The sequence below is a fragment of the Sorex araneus genome, chromosome 4 (genome assembly GCF_027595985.1).
Source record: "Sorex araneus isolate mSorAra2 chromosome 4, mSorAra2.pri, whole genome shotgun sequence".
NCBI lineage: Eukaryota > Metazoa > Chordata > Mammalia > Eulipotyphla > Soricidae > Sorex > Sorex araneus.
In genome coordinates, this window is record NC_073305.1 from 204,199,399 (window position 1) to 204,223,702 (window position 24,304).

A 24,304-nucleotide genomic window follows, 5' to 3' on the forward strand; every position below is an offset into this window, starting at 1 on the left:
GTGTCCACCATACTATGAGGTGCGCGGGAAGGGGGATGAGGGGGAGAAAAAAGGAAAAGGAAAAAGAGAAAAAAAGAGTTATGTACTTGGAGCAGTGGGGCTACATATCTCTTCATCCTAAGCAATGGAAAACTAATTATCAAATGCTTCCTTGGTAGTAGGGCTGTCTTTCTTGGGGGGAAACTTCAACAACAATAGTGAGTTTTGTGTTGAAATATGGAATGTAATCAAGGTAAAGAGAAAATGAAGTGAAATTCATCAGTTATGAAGTTGGGGCGGGGGGGGCGGAGGCGGGAGGTACACTGGGGTTTTTGGTGGTGGAATATGGGCACTGGTGAAGGGATGGGTGTTTGAATATTGTATAACTGAGACATAAGCCTGAGAACTTTGTAACTTTCCACATGGTGATTCAATAAAAAAGTAAAATAAAAAGCTCAACCTCCACATCTTAAGGCATACAGAAACCAAAGAGTAAGTAATTTGCTAAGGAGAGAAACTGAATTTAAGAGAACCACTTCAACCAGCAGCCTCAATCCCCAAAGCCAGAGTACTGTGCAGAGTCACCCTGTGAATGTCAGAACACAGCCCAATGAGCTGATTTAATTTTTCAAAATACCTACCTTCTTTTTATTTCAGAAAGATAAAACCTGCATTATTTTTTTCAACTGAAAGACAACATATTTATTTAATATTAATACTCTAGACTTTCAAGAGTGTTACACTGACACTCAGAGGGGATGGGCTCCAGCTTCCCTCCGCGCCCCAAGCAGAGCTCTGGCGGCTGAAGACCTCCAGAGCCTTAGCCACAGCCATTTTCAAAGCCCCTCTCCACACGTTCAGACGAGCCTCACGCATGAAGGTACCAGCAGAGGAATCCAGGTGTGTGGGACCCGGGGCTGAGACCTCCAAGCCTGCTTGGATGGGGAGTGGGCCTCTTCCGCCCAGATTTCCCATTTTCCAGTAGCTAGGCAGTCACACCCAGGGACTGCCCCAGGCGCTGTGTAATCCCACCAATGGCCAACATCCAGAGACTTAAAACCAAGCTCTCAGAAGCGCGATGCTGCTTGTAGCCTACTCCTTTCTCTGAGAGAACCTGGCAAGCTACCGAGAGTTTCCTGCCCACATGGGAGAGCCTGGCAAACTCCCCATGGTGTATTCATATGCCAAAACCAGTAGCAATGCTGGGTCTCATTCCCCAGACACTGAAAGAGCCTCCAATGCGGCATCATTGGGAAGTAAAGAGTAAAGAGAGGCTTCTAAAATCTCAGGACCAGGACGAATGGAGACGTTACTGAGACCACTCGAGAAATTCGATAATCAATGGGAGGATGATGATGATGATGATGATGATGATGATACATTGACACAACTTCATAAAAAAATCACAAGCATTGAGTATGTGAAAATTAAGATTTTATTGACTTTTATATGTTCTTGGAGAAAACCATTCACATGTAAAAGTTTGACATTCGAAATGAGATTTATACACAAAAATTATTTGAATGTTAGACATAATTTTTCATTTCAATGGGATTTTCACATGATTAAATCACAAACTTGGCACACTAATATTAAAAAAAATCAAACAGAACTAAACAAAGTACAAAGCTTTAGGCCAATTTAAATCTCAACATGCATCACACATGATCTTGGAAGTATTTGCTGTGAGCTTACTGAAATATTCAATAGAAAATGAAGTCACAAATGATTGTTTACAAAATAAAACCTCTTTTTCTAGTGCAACTTATTTGTTAGAAAAATATTATAAATAAAAATTAGTGCTATTCAAGATATTCATTTCAAAATCACATATGATATACACATTCAAGCCATTCATTTCTTCCCCTTTCAAATAGAGACATCCCACTATATTTTGTGAAAAGTGAATTTCTGATTAAATATATCTTGACAATTGCTACTATCTTAGTAATAACAAATTGTTCACTTTGCCTACTGATAAAAAAAAAAAATCAATGAGTGAACAAAAGCAATTTCAAGTATTGGTGGACTCCTTACTGGTCCTAGTGTGAAATTCAGAAATATTTGAGAACATAACAAAATAGGTATTTCCTCCTGATTTAAGAAATTTGTCTAAAAATCTAATTATAAAACAGATTTTCTCCTTCGAAGTAACAGTTGGCTTTTCCCCAGGGTTGGATTCTTGTCTGGAAATGAATCAGGTTTTAATTGGGGCCCTCTTTTCCTGGATGGTGGAAAGGGATGCCTCAATATTATAAGGTAAATTTGACAAAGAGGTGTGTTAAGGGACATTACAAAGCACGGCCACAATAAACCTGCAGTAGTTTCCTTTCTGGTGATTGTGGAAATTTTAAAGAAAAAGAGGTCTTTCGTAAGCTATTTACAGCAGTTTACACTTGCTTTTCACTTGATATACAATTAAAATTAATTTATGAAAAATACTTGTCACATACATTTATGTAGGCATATCTAAATTCCGATGCTTTACTGGAGGGGGGAGGTCTTCAATGGGATCATGATTCTGGATTCCATTTCCTGAATAAGTGGGACTTAAAACAGGACCAAGATTACTATGTTTGTTCTTTTCCAAACAGATCAGAGTGAATAGACAGCAATAAACAGTTTGCCGAACTATTAGTGATCTCTTATGGAAGGGCTTAATGGCCCCTGGGTGAAATACCACAATCTTCACACACTCTCCCCTAAGGAAAGTTCTTTGGAGCATTTTCAGCGGTTTACTCCTAACAAACAATACAAAATAAATGATTTCAGTTCTGCTTTGGGGCAGGGGTTGGGGTTCAGGATGGAGACATCCAAAATATGGTGGTGGGAAGGTGTAATGGTGGTGGGACTGGTTTCTGAACATTAACTGTAATCAAATATTGTGACCTACTTTATAAAAATAAAATAAATAGTTTGCTGAGTCTGTTCAGAAGACCTGCAACTTGGTATCAGAAAAGAGTACGGGAAACTGAGGACTGATCTCAGGAGAAGGAATATACAAGGTAATGAAAGATGTGCTAATATCCTTTTTGTGCGTGTGCTAGTATCTGTTAATAATAGTATCAGTAAATGAAAACAGATTCTGTTTGGAAGTGTGTTTCACTTATGGAAAATCAGGAAAGCTCATAAGGTGAGACTATGGTAGTTCTTGGGGGGGGGGGGGTGACTTTTTTCGGCCACCCTGGCAGTGTTCAGGGGCTTTTCCTGGTTCGGTGCTCAAGGTTCCCGTCTTCAGGGGAACACATGTGGTATCTGGGATTGAACTGGGGTGAGCCGCAAGCCCGGGAAGCACCTTAACCTCTGTACTAGCTCTCCGGGCCCACAGGCCACTTCCTTAAACATCTTCATGTGACCTCATTCTGGACGAAGGGCACTTGCGAAACTGTCACTGAGAAAAAAAACATTAAAGTTCCTCTGGGAACTGATGAAAGTATAAAAATATGGGCCAGAGTGATAGTACAGCAGGTAGGGTGTCTCTGCCTTATGCAGCTGACCCGGGCTCGATTCCCAGCATCCCGTATTGTCCCCTCAGCACCACCAGGAGTAATTCCTGAGTGCAGAGCTAGGAGTAACCCCTGAGCATCGCTGGGTGTGACCCAAAAAGCAAAAAACAAACAAACAAAAACTCAAGCAGCAAAGTCACATAAAATTAAATAACTTTAAAAGTATAAAAAAAAAGGGGGGATGCCCAGAGCAATAGCACAGCAGGTAGGACGTTTGCCTTGCACGCGGCCGACCTGGGTTCGATTCCCAGCATCCCCTATGATCCCTGAGCACTGCCAGGAGTAACTCCTGTGTATCGCCGGGTGTGACCCAAAAAGAAAAAAAATAATAATAAAACAAGATAGTAACTGGGTTTTGGGTTTTTTTTTTTTTTTTTTGCTTGTGGGCTATACTCAGCAGGACTCAGGGCTTACTCTGGCTCTAAGCTCAGGGCACGAAAGGGGCCTGAGTACTGAACACGGGTCAGCTGTGTGCAAGGCAAGTGCCTCACCTTCTGTGCTCTCTCTCCAGTCCCATCATCTGTATCGGTATTGTGGGGCTGTATTCAGCCCAACTATTATCCTTTTAAAAAAGCTCATTTTTATTGAGGTGCCAGGGAGCAAACTGGAGTCAGCTTACGTTCAAGGCAAGCACTTTAGCCCCTTTACTATCTCTCTGGCCCTTAAACTGTCAGAACAGATCTTTTCTTAGACCATTTTGTTGCTGTTTTGGGGTCACACCTGATGGTGCCGAGGAGTCACTCCTGGTGATACTTGGGTGACAGATACTTCTGCTATTAGAAACTCAACCTGATGCTCCTGATGGGTCTTGACAACTGATTCTGATGAGAAATGGAAAGCTTACAAAAAAATACATTGTGGGGCTGGAGTGATAGTACAATGGGTACTTTTGCCTTGCACGCAGCTGACCCAGGTTCAATTCCTGGCATCCAATATGGTCTGCCAAGCACCACCAGGAGTAACCTCTAAGCACTGATGGGTGTGACCCAAAAAGCAAAAAAAAAAAAATGTATCTGTTTAATACATTTCGGAGAATAGAGAAGTCTATTAAAAAAGGAATGACATAAAATTTACAAGTGCCTAAAATGAGTTTTTTTTTAAGAATGTTGTTTTTTCCCCATAAACCTTGTAATTCACCATACTATTTTAAAAAAATAGTTGAATGAGAAAAAATGTTGAAAAAAAAATGAGAATGAAAATATTTTATGTTTATTAACTATTACCTGTATAATATACTAGTTCTTCCCAGCCATGCTTATGCCAAGCTGCATTCCGTATATCTTCCCTGGTCTGAAGATCCTTGTATGCTTCAAAATAAGCACACAGAAGAAGCGAGATTTCAATCAAACATAATGACCTATATTTCACCAATACGTAAGTTTTTATACTGATGCTCATATACTTTTCTCATGAATTCTATTTTGGGAATTTAGTATAAAATACGAGCTGCTTAATCTGAACAAAATCATGTTAGAGATGTAACTTTGCTCTCAAGTTATACAGTCTACTAGATCCAAGACAAACTCTTACAAACCAAATGAAATTCTTCACATGTTAAAAGCATACCCAGATAAAAAAAATAAAATCCAGAAGATACAAAACATTTAATGAAATACCTCCTAAACTATCACCTATACTATATTTTGTTATTTTCAGATAAGACTTAAATAATCTATGTCTACATGACTTGGACTGGAGCGAGAGTGCAGCGGGTAGGGCATTTGTCTTGAACATGGCCGACCCCGGTTCGCCGACCCAGGTTTGATTCCTCTCTCCCTCTTGGAGAGCCTGGAACGCTACCGAGAATATCCCACCTGCACGACAGAGCCTGGCAAGCTCCCCGTGGCATATTCGAAATGCCAAAAACAGTAACAACAAGTCTCACAATGAGACGTTACTGGTGCCTACTCGAGCAAAATTTATGAACAACGGGATGACAGTGCTGCAGTGCAGTGCTACATGATTTATTTTGATAAAGGTCATATGTTAAATATATTGCTTAACACACACATATATAATAACGCTCTACAAATCTTTACAAGTCTTTCACCATTAACCTTGTTCATTCTAGACAGACCAATCCTTATCTATAATGTTTGGATTTGTTGCAGTATTTCAGGCACTTGAGAGGAGATATGCTTTGCTGCCTAGTAAATGTCACTTAGTAATGAACTCTGAAATCCTGGCAACACACACACACACACACACACACAAATACATACCCCAGAGATGATGCACCATATATAACTGTCCAATCTGAGAGAAAAATCCTCCAACCGCTTCATTATTATCCTGTCTGAAGCGAACTGCACGAGCCCTGCAGGAGAAAGCAATGTTCAGATATTAAACTAGGTATGTCAGAAACAGTAAATTTCCTCCATTCTCAGGGCAAGATGTTCAGAATGAAAACTAATTAAAAAAATGACTGTTGCTGAGATTATGTGTATATAACATTGTTGACATTTATGGCACTTGGGAAAAGCATTCAACAAAGAGTTGGAGGTCTGTCAACAAGGATCTGAATCTTGTTGGTTCTATACTACAGTGAAACACAGTTCTTGAAGAACAAGGTATCGGAACAGGCTTGACCAGTAGTCCTCCTCATGGAGGGGAACTGCAGTGCATATGAATTAGAAGGTGAGGGCGGGAGCACTGGAATCAGAGGATGGGGTAATCTGTGGCAGAAGGGACAAACCAGTGTCCCTGGGATCACTGCATGTCTCTGCTCTCATCCTCAGACAGCTCAACTCTGTGAAGGTAGGATGTTTTGCTACGGCGCCACTGGTTACCCCAAAGGATACTTTCCTTGTACATTTAGAATTCATTGATCAATATCTTCACAAAAATTACACATCTGATTGGCAAAATGGTGAAATTACATAAATCACTTTTATTTGCATTCCAGCTCAATTCGGGATAGAAAGTGTCTCTTATTGATAGTGATAACCATTTGAGATTATTCATTTCATTCTGAATTTTAAAAATGCAGTTACATAGGCAGAGAAAACATACTTGCCTTAGCCTGGTAATAATCAGAAGAATGTACTGTGGAGAAGATCAGCATCTTAAATAGTTACCTATATACCAAAATATAAATGGAATGCTGAACTAGCTTTATTAGTAATCTTTAAAGTTAACTGAATAATCCTGGAAGTTCACTGCAGATTCCATAGTGGGAAAGTCTTAACTATTAACATGAAAAAAATGGAACTGAGTAATCCTATTCTATGGACACTAAATTACTACATCAAAAAAAATCCACCTAATGGGGCTGGAGAGATAGCACAGCGGGTAGGGCGTTTGCCTTGCACGCGGCCGACCCGGGTTCAAATCCCAGCATCCCATATGGTCCCCTGAGCACGGCCAGGGGTAATTCCTGAGTACATGAGTACAGAGCCAGGAGTAACCCCTGTGCATCGCCAGGTGTGACCCAAAAAGAAAAAAAAAAAATCCACCTAAGAAAAAAAATCCCCTAGTAATTTTGTGCCTATTATAATTTTACAAGGTCCTAGGGCGGGCTAGAGCAATAGCCCAGCAGGTAGGGTGTTTGTCTTGCACACGGCTGACCTGGGTTCGATTCCTCCGCCCCTCTTGGAGAGCCCAGCAAGCTATCTAGAGTATCTCACCCGCACAGCAGAGCCTGGCAAGCTACCTGTGGCGTATTCGATATACCAAAAAGAGTAACAAGTCTTACAATGGAGACATTACTGGTGCCCGCTCAAACAAATTGATGAGCAATGGGATGACAGTGACAGTGACAGTGAAAGGTCCTGGGGATGTGGCTCGGAAACCTGGGTTTGATCCCCATAACTGTCACACATCATCAAATGTGATCCCACAACACCCACAAAATAGTATACCTGGGGCAGGAGAGGCAGTACTGGGGTAAGGTGCTTGCCTTGCATCCCTCCTACTTTGGTTCTAAGTCCCGGTCCCACCAGTGGTTCCCCAGCACTGCCAAAGGTCAGTCACTTCTTAGCACACAGTAAGGAATAGCCCGAGTAACTGCCAGCTGTGCACCCAAAACCAAGAGAAAAACTAGCAATATATCAATACAGGTTTATTAACTTTCAAGTCAAAAGATATCTTAGTTTGGAGCTGGGTGATAGTACTGCTGGTCCTCAGAACTTCGGACCTTTGCATTAAGCTCTCTTTAGGGTTTTCAGCACAGTTGGCTCCTGGGCCCCTGAACAGTGCTTGTGAGCTGTGCTGTATCCCTCCCTACCCCACAAAACACCTCAAACTGGTATTGAATCTTTAATAAATGTTCTCAGAGTCGTCTTCGTGGTCTTTAACTCATACTGGTGCAATTTTGTTGTGGTTGTTCACGGGCTTGCCCTGCACACAGCCAACCCCAGTTCATTCCCCAATAACACATATGGTTCCCTGAGCACTGCCAGGAGTGATCACTGAGTGCAGAGCTAGGCGTAAGCCCTGAGAACTGCCAATTTTAGCCCCAGAATCAAAACAGGACCACATAGGGTTCAGGAGATAGACGTTACTGGTGCCTGCTCGAGCAAATCGATGAACAACGGGGCAATAGTACTACAGTGCTACTTCTTAAGAGATATGGACTGAAATACTTATAAATGAAGTGCTATGCTGTCTGCCATTTACTTCCAAATAATCTGGGTCAGAGGAGGTAGATCTAAGAATGATTGGTCATGTATTTAAAAATTACTGAAGCTAAGTAACGAATAAGTCTCACAATGGAGACGTTACTGGTGCCTGTTCGAGCAAATCGATGAGCAACGGATGACAGTGATACAGTGACAGTGAAGTAACAAATACAAAAGCAGGCAAGGGAAGAATCCATAGTATTATTCTTTGTTTTTTGAATCACTGTAAGATACAGTTAGAGAATCCATGGTATTATTCTTTCTGTTATATGTGCTTGAAATATTACATAACATGAAGGTTCAATAGAAAAAAAATCTAGAATTACATCATGGCATTATTCCCAGATTTTATTACTAAAGCTAACACTATAGCCTAATATAATTTTTAATCCCCAAACAAAAAAATCTATTAATAGTACTCATAAACTTACCATTTGGTAATATACTCACCAGTAGTTGCCCCATTCAATCATAGTTCCTGGCTGAAAAGAGGGAGGGATTTTGTTAGTTGTTTTGTGAATAGGAAATAGCAGTAAAAAACCAAATGAGCAAGAAAACAAACGAACGACACTACCACATTAATAATTAGCTTTGGTTTGGAGAGATAGCATAGTGGGTAAGGATTTATTTGCTTTGCAAATGGTCAACCCAGATTCAATCCCTAGCACTGCCTACGTTCCCCTGAACCTGTCAGGAATAATTCTTGAGCACAGAGCCAGGAGTAAGCCCTGAGCATAGGCAGGTGTGACCCAAAATTAAAAAAAAGAGAGGAAAGGGCAAATGGATAGTACAGTGGGTAAGGCATCTGCATGCGGCAGACTTGGGTTCAATCTCTGGCATCCCATACGGTTCCCCGCGCACCGCCAGGAGTAATTCCTGAGTGCAGAGCCAGGAGTAAGCCCTAAGCTCTGCCAGGTGTAGTCCCAAACAACACACAAAAAGATTCAATATAAACATACTTTTTGTTTTATTCCTTTATTTTTTTGTCTTGGAGCCACGCCCAGTGGTGTCCAGAGACTACTACTGGCTCTGTGTGCAGGGGTTGTTCCCGGCAGAATGCAACAAACTTGATGGTTCTGGGGGTTGAACCTGAACCTCCTGCATGTAAAACATGTGCCCAGTCTATTGCCCCAGTTTAAGTCAATGTAACAAAGATATCACAGTTTTTTTCACAGTAAAATGAAATGGTATTAGCTCACCAAGATCTTAGCAAATGTCTAGCAACTCTTACAAAATGTTCCTTTTTATCTTAATATAGTTAAATTTATTCAATAATCGCACGTGTTAGTTGAGTTAGTCCAAGTGCAATATTTATATGTCTTAGTCCTGAAATATATATATATGTATATATATATATTATGCATACATATATATGTGCACACATATTCATTCATACTCTTAACTGTGGCTGAGGAGAGCTATTCAATGAACTGAGCACACACTCTGCATGCAGGAGACCTGGGCTGGATCCCTGGCACTGCACAGTTCCCTGAACACAATTGGGTATAGCTCAAAACCAAAACCTAAAAAAATTATAAACACAGAAACTATGGGAAAGATGATAAAAGATAGAAGCGGGACTGGACAGTCTAGCGGGGAAGGTGCTCGCTTTTCGATGGTTCTGACCCCAGCACCTTATTTAGTCTTCTGAGCTCCGGCAGGAATGATTCACGAGCATAGATTCAAGAGCAAGCCCTAAGCACAGTCAGATGCGGTGCAAAGACCCAGTTTTGTTTGTTTTTGTTTTTGAAAGAGGAACTTAGCAGAAGAGAATGAATGAGAAAGAAGGAAAAAAATAAGAAGAGGTGGATTGGGCAGGGGATAAAACAAGCTGACCAAATTGTAACATCAAACACAGCATCACAGAGTGTACGATTAATTTCGCTGTCAGTCCTGGGAGGGCTCTCATGCTTCTTCACAGAAGACTGGGAGGACAGGTACTTGTATCTCAGTACTTACTCGGAGTTGGTACGATCGAAGTTCATAAATATTAGGTCCTGGCCGTGGAACAGGCTCATTCCAGAAACTGAATTCCAGCAGCAGCTGATTCTTCCTAGAGAGAAGCATATTGCTTCTTGCCTTCCGGAATGCCACAAATTCCTTGGAGTGAAAAATTCGCTCATGAAAATTTAAAAATGTTATATACACATCTTTAGTAACATCTTGTTCCTACTATAGATATTCTGTTTCCCTATAACAAAGAGAGTCCCAATTGGCCCAAGATAATCCCAGTTCACATTCTACTGAACCTTAACTTTTAGATTTCCTCATACTTTCAAAAGTGTTTAGGATCATGTTTAGGGCTGGGCAGATAGTCCAGCGGGTATGGTCCTTGCTCAGTGACCGACCTCGGTTTGATTCACAGCATCACGTATATTCCTGGAACATAGCTGATAGTGATCCCTGAACACAGAGCCAAGAATAAGCTCTGAACACCTCCAGGTGTGGCCTCAAAACCAAACTCAAAACCAAACAATAAAAGTGTTCTTGTTTAGATGAAAAACTCTGTGGCCATCCAAACTAAATAACAATGAAAACAAATATAATTTTGGACACTTATAGGTCCTCCTAACAGTGTTTGACAGCTATTAAGAGAAGTACTGTGGAGACCACAAAACATCAGAAGATCCAAAGCCATTTATATTTAAACTGGGAGTCTAACAGAAAAGGTTCTCTTTCCTAATAACATGCTATTAAAATTTTTTTCATTAACAAGCATAATGAGATGAACGAGAAAGTCAGCCAGGGATAAAGGCTATGAATATGTGGTTGGCAGTTTCGAAAAATATATTAGGTAATTTAGGATTTATTGTGTCCATGAGGCTGACTTAATCAGTTTCAAAGTACCACTTGATTTTTACAATAAAAATTGCTATTTCAATAATATTACAACTACTTTGTTTTATAACTTCAAGTCCAAATAATAAGATATTTTATATAAAACACCAACAAGAATCTTGACAGAAAAGTTACTTAATTGTACAAAGATCTATTATCATTATCATCTAGTCTAAGTAAACAGTTTTCACACACAATCATTACCTGATTTTCTCTGAGTTTATTCATGACCTCTGTGAGAGCTGGATAGCCGCCCTCATACCTCCAGAGGTGAACTGAAATATATTTTAAAAGATAATATATACTTAAGAGTTTCATGATACTTTGAGCTTAAATATATTCTAGGTAGGTACACACGGCAGTGTTTCAGATGCTGGCCTATGGATTACACCATAAAGCTTCGAGAACAGATTACAATATTACAATTTACAAAAGGAGTTTTTGCAATGAGTTATAGGAAAACTTTGATAATAAAAAACAAGCAACAAATCAAATATGAAATTATTACAGAAAAGGCTTAGGGAACAAGTGCTCATTCTAAACACTTCTGCTTCCTACCAGCTTGATCCTGTTCGCCATACCACGTGTTCCAGGTCCCCACCAAAGTACAAGGGTAATGTTTATCTTCATGAATCTTTGGCAATATCTCTTGACTTAAAGAGAAGAAATACCAACACTAATTACACACAAAAATTTACCAAGTGAAAAAAAATTTTACCAGGTGGACAACACATGATTAGTAACAGGAGAAAGGTCATCTTCCTATGTCCTGACAACTGGCAACAGCTTATCTTTATACTACAATAATGTGCAGAACTAATCTTTTAATTGAATTCTGTTGTATCCTCACATCTCACTTAATAGACTCTCATGTTTCTGATGTCCTAACTCTCTACAACAATTGTAAGCAGCTCAAGAATAGTGATTAAAAAATGACAAAAGATGAGTCCAAGGTCCCAAGATTCCGGGAACTATACGCCAATTTTTCATTTCAGAAAACAAAAAAGAAGTACTTAGAAATGGCAGTGTTTGTAAAAGCTATGTTCTGTTGGTTTCAAATAGAGGACAAATGAAAGAACTGGGAATAGTAGAGAAAGAATGCGAAGGAAATAAAAAAAAAAAGAGAAGAATGTTCATGATGGGAGAGACAACAGAATTGGCGTGTGCAGGCAGAGAGACAACAGGGCAGAAAACAAGTTGAGTTCAGGAAGGGGGAAGACAGAACACAACAGTTTGGAAACAGCCCAACCCCGACAGTCTCACAGGGCATCAACGTGGTGAAAGAAGACAAATTAAAGACACAACATGAAGCATAAACTAGGTTCTATTCAATTCAACCAGCTGAGGACCTTTGAGAGGTACCACATAATCCCACAATGAACACGCAATCACCCAGTTCATTTCCACTGACTACACATGTGCGGGAGCAAAGCAGTGACAGGGCATGGCCGTGTGTCAACTTATCAGAGGAGTCGTCTCCCTCCTTATGAACTTTCCGGTTCTAAAGACTCGAAGGTATAGGGAAGTGCAAAGGGAACGGGGATGACTATACTACACCAAGAGAATATCTGAAACCCATCCCATTTTAAATAGAAAAATAATGATGAAAGAGCACAACAGATTCGGTAATGGATGCAGAAGTATACAAAATGGGTCAGAGATGAAACCGGTTCAAATTATTTGCTGATAATGAATGATATTTGGCTAACCACCAGATGCTGGGGGCATCAGGATGGGTGTATGTGATGGGATATTAACAGAGAAAAAAATCTCTGAATGGTGTTCTGTCTAAATGAATACTTAAACATCTTTAAAACCCAGTTACAATGACCACACTGTCTATATTTTGAAGTGTGACATTTATTTTAAAAAATTAAGATGATATTAACTGAATTCTTAGAAATGACATGGGTTTGATAGAAATCAGGGGTGCAGAAAGATGTATTATGTTGAGAAAATGGAAATGGATCTCTCTTTCTTCCTGAATTAGAGTCACAGGGAAGGAAAAAGCCTTTAAAGAGGACCCAGATTGAGTCCAGAAAGGGGCGAGGGTTGAGCAATCAATGGGGCCTCGGTTTTTCACCAATACAAAAATCAATCCTCTCTCTTTTTTTTCTTAAAGGGCGGGGGGGGGGCCAAATCTGCTCTTAGAAGCCTGGCCTTACCTGAATAGAGGTTGTAATGTAGATAGTACTTGTACCCAGAACTGGATGGGTTGGGCAGAACCTCATTATTTGGGCCCCTAAAAACCAGGCAGGAGTTAAGTCTTTATGTACTGGATACAGGTTGCTGCTGAAAGTTTCAGAGAAAAGAAAAAACATGATGAATGAGAAAATAGAACTCAAGCAGATCAATCTGACAGACTTTTGGGTCATGGATTTCAGGGTGGAGTAAAGATACAGGTACAGCTTCAAACCAAGAAAGGCAGTTCAGAGAGGAGGCTACTTGGAAATAGGACTTCGACGGACGAGTGAGATGGAGGGAGATGGAGGATGAAAAAACAAAGAGAACCAAAACACTTATCAAATAAAGGACACATGACCCTTAGTGATTACTTAATAATAAACAACTAAGGGAAGAGTTAAAAAAAAAAAGAACCATGGTGAGTGACATATACAGGAAGCTGAAAGAGCAAGGTGATTCTATATGCTGAGTTTGAAATGAGAGCAAGATATCGAAACAGAAATATGAAGAGACAGAAATCTAAAGACAGGATGAAGTGACAAAAGCAAGACAGAAAAGAAAATCCAGGGAAACATCAGCACTGAGAAAAATTTCATTTTATAAGAAAAGACTTAGAAGCATTTTTTTTTAAAAAAAGAATAATCTCAACATTAAAAAAATTGCTAAGAAATCTACACTACAGTTCCCCAAACTGCCTTAAAAAAAAAAATAACCCAACACAATAAAAGATCTTTGATTCTGTAAATCATGCCAATTCTGGTGACAAATTTATTTTCTCACCAAAGCAGCTATTATAGGTGAAAAAAATTGCTTGAACTGTGTTCATAATTGAGCATCATATATCATTTTTGTTAATAAAGAATTGATGAGCTGAATTCTATTTTTGATCTTAAGGTTAATTAATGCTCTAAGGATGCATGAATCTAATTGCATATAATTTTCTAAAGAGACCTGGATCCTGGGGAATGAAAGATTCGAGAAGAAACGGCAACTGAATTCAAATATACGTAAGACTCCCAAGAGGCATTTTTACTTAGGAGTAAAATTGGGAACAGCAGAAGACAGAGATATGAGCTCTAACTCTGACACTCAAAGCTATCGACAAATGAAATATCTGAACATATTTAAGCATAGGCAGTCAGGAAGTCTATAGAAAAAACTGGATGAATAGATGGACTAGACAGCTTTGCAAGGTTCCTTCCATCTTACGAATCAAGTAACATTCTAAGACCTTATTATCTTTTCGATATAGTTTAAGCAATGACTTCACTCTGAGTGCTTAAAATCCCAGTGCCCTTGATAGTCCCACGCAGCACTCAATTTAAACATTTGGTTTTAAGAAGAGGAATCAAAGATCTCACTGTGCTATCAAATGTTAGCTGAACCAACAAATATGAAAATTTTTCCTAAGTAAAAGACAGTTTGGCATACACACCAAATTTTGTTGTAAGCTTCTAGGCATTCCGGTTTAACATTGTGAACTGAAAAACAAAACAAAACAAAAATTCAATGATCAATTTATAAACAAAGGAAAAAAAACCAAATATGCAAATATCAAACTCATCACTCACACTGTAATTTGTATAAACTGCTTGTTTCCTTTTTGGCTAGGAGATTGGAGTGAGCATCTTTTCTTGGATCAACTTTCCGGACAAATAAGGATTTTAACCAGCTATCTTCTCGACGTCTATTACTTGAAGAGGTCAATCCCCTATGGAACAATAATTACAAAAATTAGTTTAATCAGTGATTCAAATATTTCAGTGACTTTTGGTAGTATCACATAGTATGCTATCTTTTTGGGGTGTCAGAATTTTTTTTTAAATTTTTATTGAATCACCACGTGGAAACTTACAAAGTTCTCAGGTTTATGTCTCAGTTATACAATATTCAAACACTGATCCCTTCACCAGTGCCCATATTCCACCACCAAAAACCCCAGTATACCCCTGCCCCCCACCCCCAACTGTATAACTGATGAACTTCACTTCATTTTCTCTTTACCTTGATTACGTTCCATATTTCAACAAAAAACTCACTATTGTTGTTGGAGTTTCCCCCCAAGAAAGACAGCCCTACTAGCAAGGAAGCATTTGATAATTAGTTTTCCATTAAAAGATTTTATATTTTCAGTTTTTAGAAAAGGTTCAGAGCTGTCCCAGTCCCGCATCCCGGAGCCATGTTAGTTGCTGCTCAGTGTCGCCGGGGCTCCATCTGGAGAAGGTGTGCTGGCTGTACCTCCTCCGTCTGGATCCCCGGTGTTGCTGGCCCAGTCTCGGGTCCGGAGCATTCTCCGGCTGCACTGCTCACCAGAACGCCCGGCTTCTTCCATAGTATACTATCTTTTAAATTATCAATTCATTGGACAAATTGAATATGCCGTGAGCACCTAAGTCATTGCTCTATCCATTGCTTGGAGGACCAGGTTGCATTGTGAATCAAATCTGGGTCTCCTGAAAACAAAGTCCTTTCACCTATCTCCCTGGCTCCAAGAGAACACACAGTGGAAATGGCAGAAGCAGAGTCAATTGCAAAAAGGAGAAACTTGTGATTATAAGAATATGAAAAATCAGAATACTATTCATTAACAGAGGTAGATCAACATGCATGGTTGATATGAGAAAAGCATATAGAAATTGTTGTCACAGAGTAGTACGTACCATCAACACAAATACAAATCACATAAGCTCCTGAATATCTGAACTATTTCTCTCTGCATGGAGTATTTATTTTGTTTCAGTGGGCTACTGGAGCCTAGTCCTGTTTCTGTGCTCAAGTGTGCTCCCTGGTGGTGGCCGCGCAAGATGCAAGACAAACATCTTAGCCTGTGTACTATCTTTCTCGCCCCATATACTCATACTTACATTAGTTAAAATATTTAAAAGTGGGCCAGGTTCAATCCCTGGAAGTTCATATGGCCCATCAAAGCCACCAGGAGTGATCCCTGAGTACAAAGTTAGGAGTAAACCCTGATCACGGTTGGGTTAGCCCCCAAACACAATAAAAGTGAATGCTAAGAAATCATGAACTTTAGGGGGAGGCCAAGGCAGGTAGGGCACTTTCCGTGCATGCGACCAACCCGGTTTTGATCCTCGGCATCCCATACAGTCCCCCAAGCATCACTAGGAGTAATTCCTGAGTGCAGAGCCAGGGGTAACTCCTGAACATTGCTGCGTGTGGCCCAGAAAGCCCAAAAATAAACAAATAAATAAATAAATCATTCTCTTCTTAACTGTATATCACGATAATCAATAACAGCCATTTCACCTCTTAAAATGTTGACAGACCATTAGTCTATTCAAATACTCTATCAGTTTCAAGAATATAGCTTCTTGGGGCTGGAGCGATAGCACAGCGGGTAGGGCGTTTGCCTTGCACGTGGCCAACCCGGGTTCGAATCCCAGCATCCCCTATGGTCCCCTGAGCACCGCCAAGGGTAATTTCTGAGTGCAGAGCCAGGAGTAACCCCTGTGCATCGCCGGGTGTGACCCAAAAAGAAAAAAAAAAAGAATATAGCTTCTTAACTGTATAGCACACCACACTGCATTCACCACTAAAGTTCTAGTTACCAGACCATCCAACCATTCATACTATCCCCTCTACTCATCTGTTCCATCTCCCTTTATCCTTCTCCTCTGCTAATCACCGTTCTGTTGTCAAAGGGTGGATTTTTTTTATATTTTAATTCAAACATATACAGTAAAATTCACTTTGGGGTGGAAGACCATTTAGACTAATAGAAGATATGGAAGTTCTTCTACTGCACCCAAATTCCTTCATTCATATTCAGTCCTTTTCGAGTGAGACAGTATAGAGGGTAAAACATTTGCCTTACATCCAGCCAAACCTGGTTTCATCTGTGGCACTACATACGGTGTCCCAAATACTAAGTCCTGAATACCACCAGATATGGCCCCGCAAAACCAAAAACTCATAGTCGCTCTTCTTCCTTCTAGTTACTAGCACCCATAAATCTGCTGTATGTAGCTAAAGTTTTGCCCTTCCCAGAACGTCTTACATATGGAACTGCACACAACACAGCCTGCTGTCAGCACCCATTCCTCTGAGCAATCCCCTTTGCAAATGATAGCTGTGATCTCCATTCAGGTTTCTGAGAACATGCTTTTTATAGTTCTGATCTTTGCTCCGCACATAAATAACCTTTTCTGACTTTTCCCAAGTAGCCACTATAAATGTGCAGAATCTTTTCAAAATAAGGTCAGGATGCGGATATAGAGGAGGCCCAGAGGAAACAGTTCTAAACACAGATGATTTTGTATACTATTTCAAATCTGCTAAGCAGGCCTACTCAAACACACAGAGCCAAGGAAAAGAACCACCTCTGGTACGAAAGAAGAGATTTGGAATTTAAGTAAGAGGGAAGGAAAAAAAGCCTCTCGTGTGATGCAAATTTCCAACTGTCCCACAAGATAAACGTGGACTCTATAATACAAAGTCTTAGCTTTTTTTTTTAACTCCCCTCCTTTCCCCCCTCCCCGCCACCGCCACTCCCTCCTCTGCTGAGTTTACTGTTGACATGACTGGGTTATTTATACATAGGCCAGGTTGAGGTGCTAATATATTTTTAGCTTGGGTGCTCAGTAGCGACTGCACATCATGGCCACAGTGCTCACTGGGGTTACTAAGCCCTCCTCGAGGTGCAGTGCTTGCACATGTGATCATGGGACTCTCGGGACAGCTGAGTCATGCTTATGGTTGTGGTGCTTGCAAGGAGTGCAGACTGCGGTAGTCACAGAAGTGCTCATGAGGTGCATTTCCTGCCTGTGTTCCTTATGCGTCTGTTTAGTTATGGGGCTCACCTTTCTGTGGTGCGTTCAAACACCTGGCTGTGGAAATAGTGTGTGGTACCTCAGAGTTGCCAGGATCGAGTTCTGTGCATGAGGAACACCAGGGATTTGAACTTGTGATCATTCGCTTGCACAGAAGGTGCGCTAAGCCACAGCACTGTTCACAACTGTCTTGACAAACGGAGAAATCTGGCATCACTCCCAATGGACCATTAAACTCTAAAATCTGCTGCGGGGGGGAGGTATACTGTGGTGGTGGAATATGTGCACTGGTGAAGGGATGGGTGTTTGAGCATTGTATAACTGAGACTTAAACCTGAAAGCTTTGTAACTTTCCACATGGTGATTCAATAAAAGAATAAATTAATAAAAATAAATAAATAAAAAAATAAATAAAATAAAAAATAAATAAAATAAAATCTGCTGAGTATAAATTGTATAACTGAAACTGCCTATAGTGCCAGATCCACCTAGCATGGTGATACGAACTGGGAAGTAATTCTTTACAAATTCTGATCAAATCATGGTCAGACTGTACTTAGGTTTTATGATACTTTTGCAAAGGATGGATAAAATCACATTCCGTTACAGTAGACCTTAGAGAGCAGCAGCATTGTTCCGGGCTCTATGAATACACAGATGAACCAGGCGTCTAGTCTATTTAGTGTTATGGGAGAAAAAGGAATCGGTTAAAAGAGGGGTCACAGATACGATGCCTTATACACACAGTGGGGGATAAATTAGGGAAAACCCCACTGGCCTGGCCAAGGAAGGAGCAAGAGGGATTTCGGTGGAGACAGTCTGATTCTGTTTTGGAAGAGAAGAAAGAGAGGTGGACAAGGCAAGTAATAATTCCAGTCAAAAGGAAAACATCCAGGGGCATGGAGTCATGGAAATACATGGCGCATTTCTGGAACCGCAAAGAATCTATTTAGGCAAGAGAACAGGGCCCAGGAGAGATAACGAACGGAGGAGAGAAAACAGAATGCAGAGGGAGGCAGGGTCGCCAGGCTCTTGTGTACCAGGCTATCAACTGCACTTTATCAGGTACGGAGTGAAATGCTAAGACAGTGGGGGGCCGTGGGGCGGGCAGAGCGATAGTACAGGAGGTAGGGCACTTACCCTGTACTCAGTCGACCCAGTGAGAGCCCCACCTGACAAGGTTCCTGAAGTGATTCCCATGTGCAGAGGCAGAAGAACCCCTAAGCAGCGCCAGCTGTCCAGCCCCGCGCACCTCCCAAATAAAAGACCTAAGTGTAAAAGGAAGCCTGGCAGGAATGCGAGTGGACCACAGCAATAAACATCAGGGAGCACGGCTCTTGCACCCCTGGCGGTGCTCACGGGACCACATCGGATGCTGGAAATCGAACCCTACCTGCTGTGCTATCACTCCAGCCCCTCATCTTAATTCAATGAATATGATGATCCACCAGCACAGCAACTGATTAAATAATTATCATTTTTAATCATCTCTCTATATTGTGTTACTCTTTGATCAAATTATTTTTCTTTAATTGACTTTAAATTCATCTTTTTTTGTCTCTTGGGGTCATGCCCAGCAGTGCCCGGGGGATCATGGGTGCTGGGGACTGAACCTGGAACTCTCGTATGCCAAATATGTGGCTCAACCATTAGAGTTATCCTTGGGCCTGACCAAGCCATTTTTTTTCTTTCAATTTTTGGGTCATATCTGGCAATGCATAGGGGTCACTCCTGGCTCATGCACTCAGGAATTACTCCTAGCTGTGCTCAGGGGACCATATGGGATGCTGGGAATCGAACCCAGGTTGGCCATGTGCGAGGCAAACGCCCTATCTGCTGTGCTATCACTCCAACCCCCCAAACCATTTCTTTCTTTCTTTTTTTTTTTGTGCTTCCCCCCTCCGCCCCCAAACCATTTCTTAATGGAGAAGGACATACCCGATTATGCTCAGGGGTCACTCCTGATGGTGCTTGGGGGACCATATGGTGCTGGAGATTGAACTGTGGATAGTCACATGCATGACAAGTACCATAATTCCTCTACTATCTCTTTGCCCACCCCCTACCAAACCATTTTAAAGCAGAATGCAGACACCATTTACTTCATTAAATGAGCATGCATTTCCTAAAAACAGAGGCAAAACCATGATACCATTCTTACATCGAAGAAAAATAATTTTACAGTTATCCAATCGTTACTCCATATTAAAATGTCCCACACTATAATCAAATTTCTAGGGCCCGTGGATAGCTTAGAGGGAGAGTATCTGCCTTACACGCTATCAGGTTGAGAGTTCAATTCCTAGTACTGCGTCAATGCTAAAGTACAATCCTGTTTGGTATACAGGGGGCTACAGCTAAGCCTGCTGCCTCTGGTGTAGCATAATGAAGAATACGAACCTTGGTTATTGCAGAAAACAAAGGGAAGGGGAAAAGAAAAAAGAAAACCAAATTTCTTTTGTACATTTTATTTTTCTGAAGGGGGTAGTGTCAAAGGACAGAGATCAGGGCTAATCACAGAGGATCTTCCTAATGCCGAAGTTGGGGCTAGAGAGAGAGTACAGGAGTGAACGCTCTGCCCTAAGTGTAGGGGTCATTTATTCCCAGCGCCACAGGCCCCCAGCACTGTGGGATATACCCTCCTTCCCCAGCAGAGAGCCCAGGAGAGGCCTAAACCCCTCCCACAAAAATAAATTAATTAATTAAAAATAATGCTCAGAATTCTTTTTCTTTTTTTTCCTTCTTTTTCTTTTTGGGTCATACCGGCGATGCTCAGGGGTTACTCCTGGCTCTGCACTCAAAAATTCCGCCTGCTGGGGGAACCATATGGGATGCCAGGGATCAATCCTGGGTCTGCTGTGTGCAAGGCAAACGCCCTCCCCATTGTACTATCGCTCCGGCCCCATGCTTAGAAGTCCTTAGCTGCCCCCTTCACCAGTGAGCTCTAGTCCACTTTCTTCACAGGAATCCGGATGTGATGCCCATGGCAATGGAGACCCGGACCTGCTAGAGACAGAACTGGCAGAGCTGGCAACAGACCAGAAGGGACACAGCAGGGGACATGCACTTGGGGGAAGCCCTTGTTTCTGGCTGGCACCAATGAATGTGAGATGTCCCAGTGGGACCATCGGGAGAGGTGCCAGTAGGAGTAAGCAAGCTAAAAAGGTAAAGGGGAGCTAAATTCTAGATACAGAGCACCTCAAGGACACAATGTCCGAGCAGCTGAACTACTGTCCCTGGCACAGAATGCTGAGCGAGAAATTCTGGCGAGTTCGTCTTCCAGGAAGAGTTCCCACTTCTCCGAAAACCCTCTTGCAAGGTCACTGACAACCTCCCTACTGCAAGTCTCGTTTTCCCATCATCTGGCACAGCTGACCACTCCTTCTCTGCAAGACCCCCCCACGCCCCACCAGGCAGTCACACTGACCTCACGGGCCCTTCCCCAGTCACTGTGCCACCTCTCTGTCCTATACAGTGTGCAAATGTTCACACATCACAGGTCTGTTTCCCAGTCTCTTCTCTTTCTCTAGTCCCTTTTAAGCAATCTCATATATTTCTATAGTTTAAAAAGTTTTATTATGAGAGCTTTCAACCAAATACAAGAATTCAAGAAATTTATGTTTCGGCCAACAATGAACAGTCAACATTCCCATCTGCTGGGATAACTTCCAGTGTTACCTGGAATTCAGATATTTCCTTTAAGGTAGGAAGTAACCGGTCAAGCAGGAAATTGCCTATTTGGCGTTTCTATTTGAATAGTTCACAGCCACCAGATTTTACCAGATTTCACCAAGCTTTACCAGATTCATAACTGCTCAGTGGTAGACTATGGCTATTATGCTCTATTCTACAGATTTTCTAATACATTGTTTACATTCAATATTTCACCAAATTAGTCAATACACTAGGTCTGCATCACGCCCTAGAGAATATCTACTTTTTTTTTTAAGATGAAACACAGAGAGGCTTAATAGCATGTGAAAATGCTTACAATGTATAGAAGAAGGATTCCCAAGCATTTTTGGAGATAAAGATGCTGAGTTGACTCTGAACAAAATAGTAGGAATTGTTTAGGTAGGCTTAGGAAATTTCAATCAAAGGAAACAAATACTTAAAGGTTGCACTGTCATCCCATTGTTTGTCGATTTGCTCGAGCGGGCACCAATAACGTCTCCATGGTGAGACTTATTGTCACTGTTTTTAGCATACCCAATACGGCACGGGTATGAAACAAATATTTTGTATAAGAAATTACAAATACCGACGGTATTCTGGATCCATGAACTCCATAAACTGTAAGGTGTGAAAAAGCAGAAATGATCCTGCAAATATAAAGTACTCCATCTATCTTCAACATTGAAACAAAAAATACCCCCAACTAACGAAAAATTATCTTGTACTTGGAATGTGTCAATGAAGTTATCACTAGTTCTCAGAGAATATCTACTGTTAAGGCAGACTAGGGTGCGGGAGGAAGTAGTCAAAAGGTAGAGGGGACTGCAGGGGTAAGCTAAGAACCCCCAGGTTGAACAGAGACAGTCTCCTGTGTCAGGAGTATTTGGGCTCAGCCAGCTCAAATCTCCAATCACCAGCTTTCCTGACATTGGGCAATTTGGTCGAACATGTTAGCTCATGTTCATTATCTTCAATTCAGCTTTCTTGGAAAGAAGAAAATAGAAATTTTATGAGTTTGTTTTTCATGTCTAGACACAAATGACCTGCAGAATTCAACAGAATTTTAAAAAATGAAAATAATTTATTAATGCACTTGGAAACAGACGAAATTTGGAAATAACAAAACTTATAAATAGCAGGAAGGGCACTGGGCCTGAAGCCTTCAAACTGCTTGAGAAGTCCGTGTGTCGCCTGTTCTTCCTGAGGTTCCCCCTCATCTTTCTGCAGATCCCATTGCTTAAGATCCCGTCTGGATTGCATTCAAACACCATGTCATAGTACAAGGCCTGGGCCATCTTAGGAGTTTCACAACCAGGGAGGTCGTGGGCTGGATCCTTGCACTACCACTGCAACTTTCTTCATTTTCAAGGGCCACCTGCATTTCTTAAAGGCTAATTACTTCACTGAAAATAAGCCAGCGTAAAAAAAACACTGCAATGAGGGGCTGGAGCGATAGCACAGCAGGCAGGGCGTTTGCCTTGCACGCAGCCGACCGGGGTTCGATCCCCGGCATCCCATATGGTGCCCTGAGCACCGCCAGCGAGTGCAGAGCCAGGAGTAACCTCTGAGCACCACTGGTGTGAACCCCCCCAAAAAAAGAAAGGGGGGGAATGGAGGAATGGGGAGGGGGGGAGCCAGTGCAATGACCTCCTGTAAGGAAAACCGCTGTGTGTCTGCCAAGTGACAGAATCGGGAAATCGAACCCTGAACCCAAGGCGATCTAAAACACGGGGGTCCGGACTCGCGCGGACCCCGACTTCCGACCACGCCTCACGAGCCCGAGGGCACGAGCCCGAGGGCATCGATGCCCCCCGCGGCCCCCGCAGGTTTCCCAGCCTCTTCACCCCGCCAGGCGGAGGAACCGCTCGGTGCGCGCCGGGAGCCCCGGCCCCGGCTCCGGGCCGCTGCGGCCCCACCAAGGTCAAGGTCCGCGGGCCCCGGGGCGCCGTCCTCCCCGCGACCTTGAGCCGCGCCCGCCGGAAGCGCCGCCGCCGCCGCCGCCGCCGCCGCCTCAGCGCGGCCCCTCGGCCGCCCCGCAGGCCCGGCCCCCACGGGACACAGCCCCGCGCCCGCGCCCCGCGCCCGCCAACGCCGCTCCCGGGAAGGCGGCGCTGCTCACCGGAGCCCGGCCGGCGGGCTGCAGGGCCCGGCTCGCTGCAGGAGGCCGCGGGCCGCTCGGTGGCCGCACCGCACCAGCGCCGCCATCTTGCTCCGCCGCCGCCGCCGCCGCCGCCGCCGCCGCCGCGCCCCCTCCCCGACCCGGGCGGCCGCGGGCCTGGGGCGGGGCTCGGGGCCTGCAGACGGGGGCGCCGCCGCCAGGGGGAGCGGGGCGCGCGGCCGCCGCGGGGACGGGAGCCCGGAACCCAGGGGAGCGGCCTGTCGGCGCGGGGCTCCGGGGCAGCGCTGGGAGCGTGGCGGGAACGGACGCTTCTGAAAAGCGTCGCGCTGGAGCGCGGGGATGCCGGGCGTCCCGGGGGAGTGGGCAAGGCTTGGGCAAGGAGACCCTTGGCATTGGGCCATGCAGATGCATGAAGCCGCTGGCAGCAGACGGAGACTTCCCGGGCCAGTGGGTTCTTGGGAAGTAATGAATGAAACCCGCTCGCCCGAAGGCTGCCAGGACCCATCTGTGGACCCGGGAACTGATGAGACCTTGACCTGGCCCACTGCGGGCACCCCCAGAAGGAGGGACCCCCACTTCTGAGAGAAGCTCCAG

At 42.8% G+C, this 24,304-nt stretch overlaps 1 protein-coding gene across 1 annotated transcript; it reads right to left on the minus strand.

The window, feature by feature from the left end:
- Positions 1–1,396: 1,396 nt before the first annotated feature.
- NIPSNAP2 (nipsnap homolog 2) lies at positions 1,397–23,849 on the minus strand. The gene is made up of 10 exons (XM_055135984.1): positions 23,711–23,849; positions 14,698–14,837; positions 14,562–14,607; positions 11,501–11,595; positions 11,147–11,217; positions 10,064–10,204; positions 8,555–8,586; positions 5,708–5,802; positions 4,709–4,792; positions 1,397–2,528 (listed from the first exon to the last, which is right to left on the minus strand). Exons 1-10 carry the CDS (start codon positions 23,794–23,796, stop codon positions 2,464–2,466), a joined length of 855 nt encoding a protein of 284 aa, XP_054991959.1. The 5' UTR covers positions 23,797–23,849; the 3' UTR covers positions 1,397–2,463.
- Between the last annotated feature and the right edge of the window lie 455 nt (positions 23,850–24,304).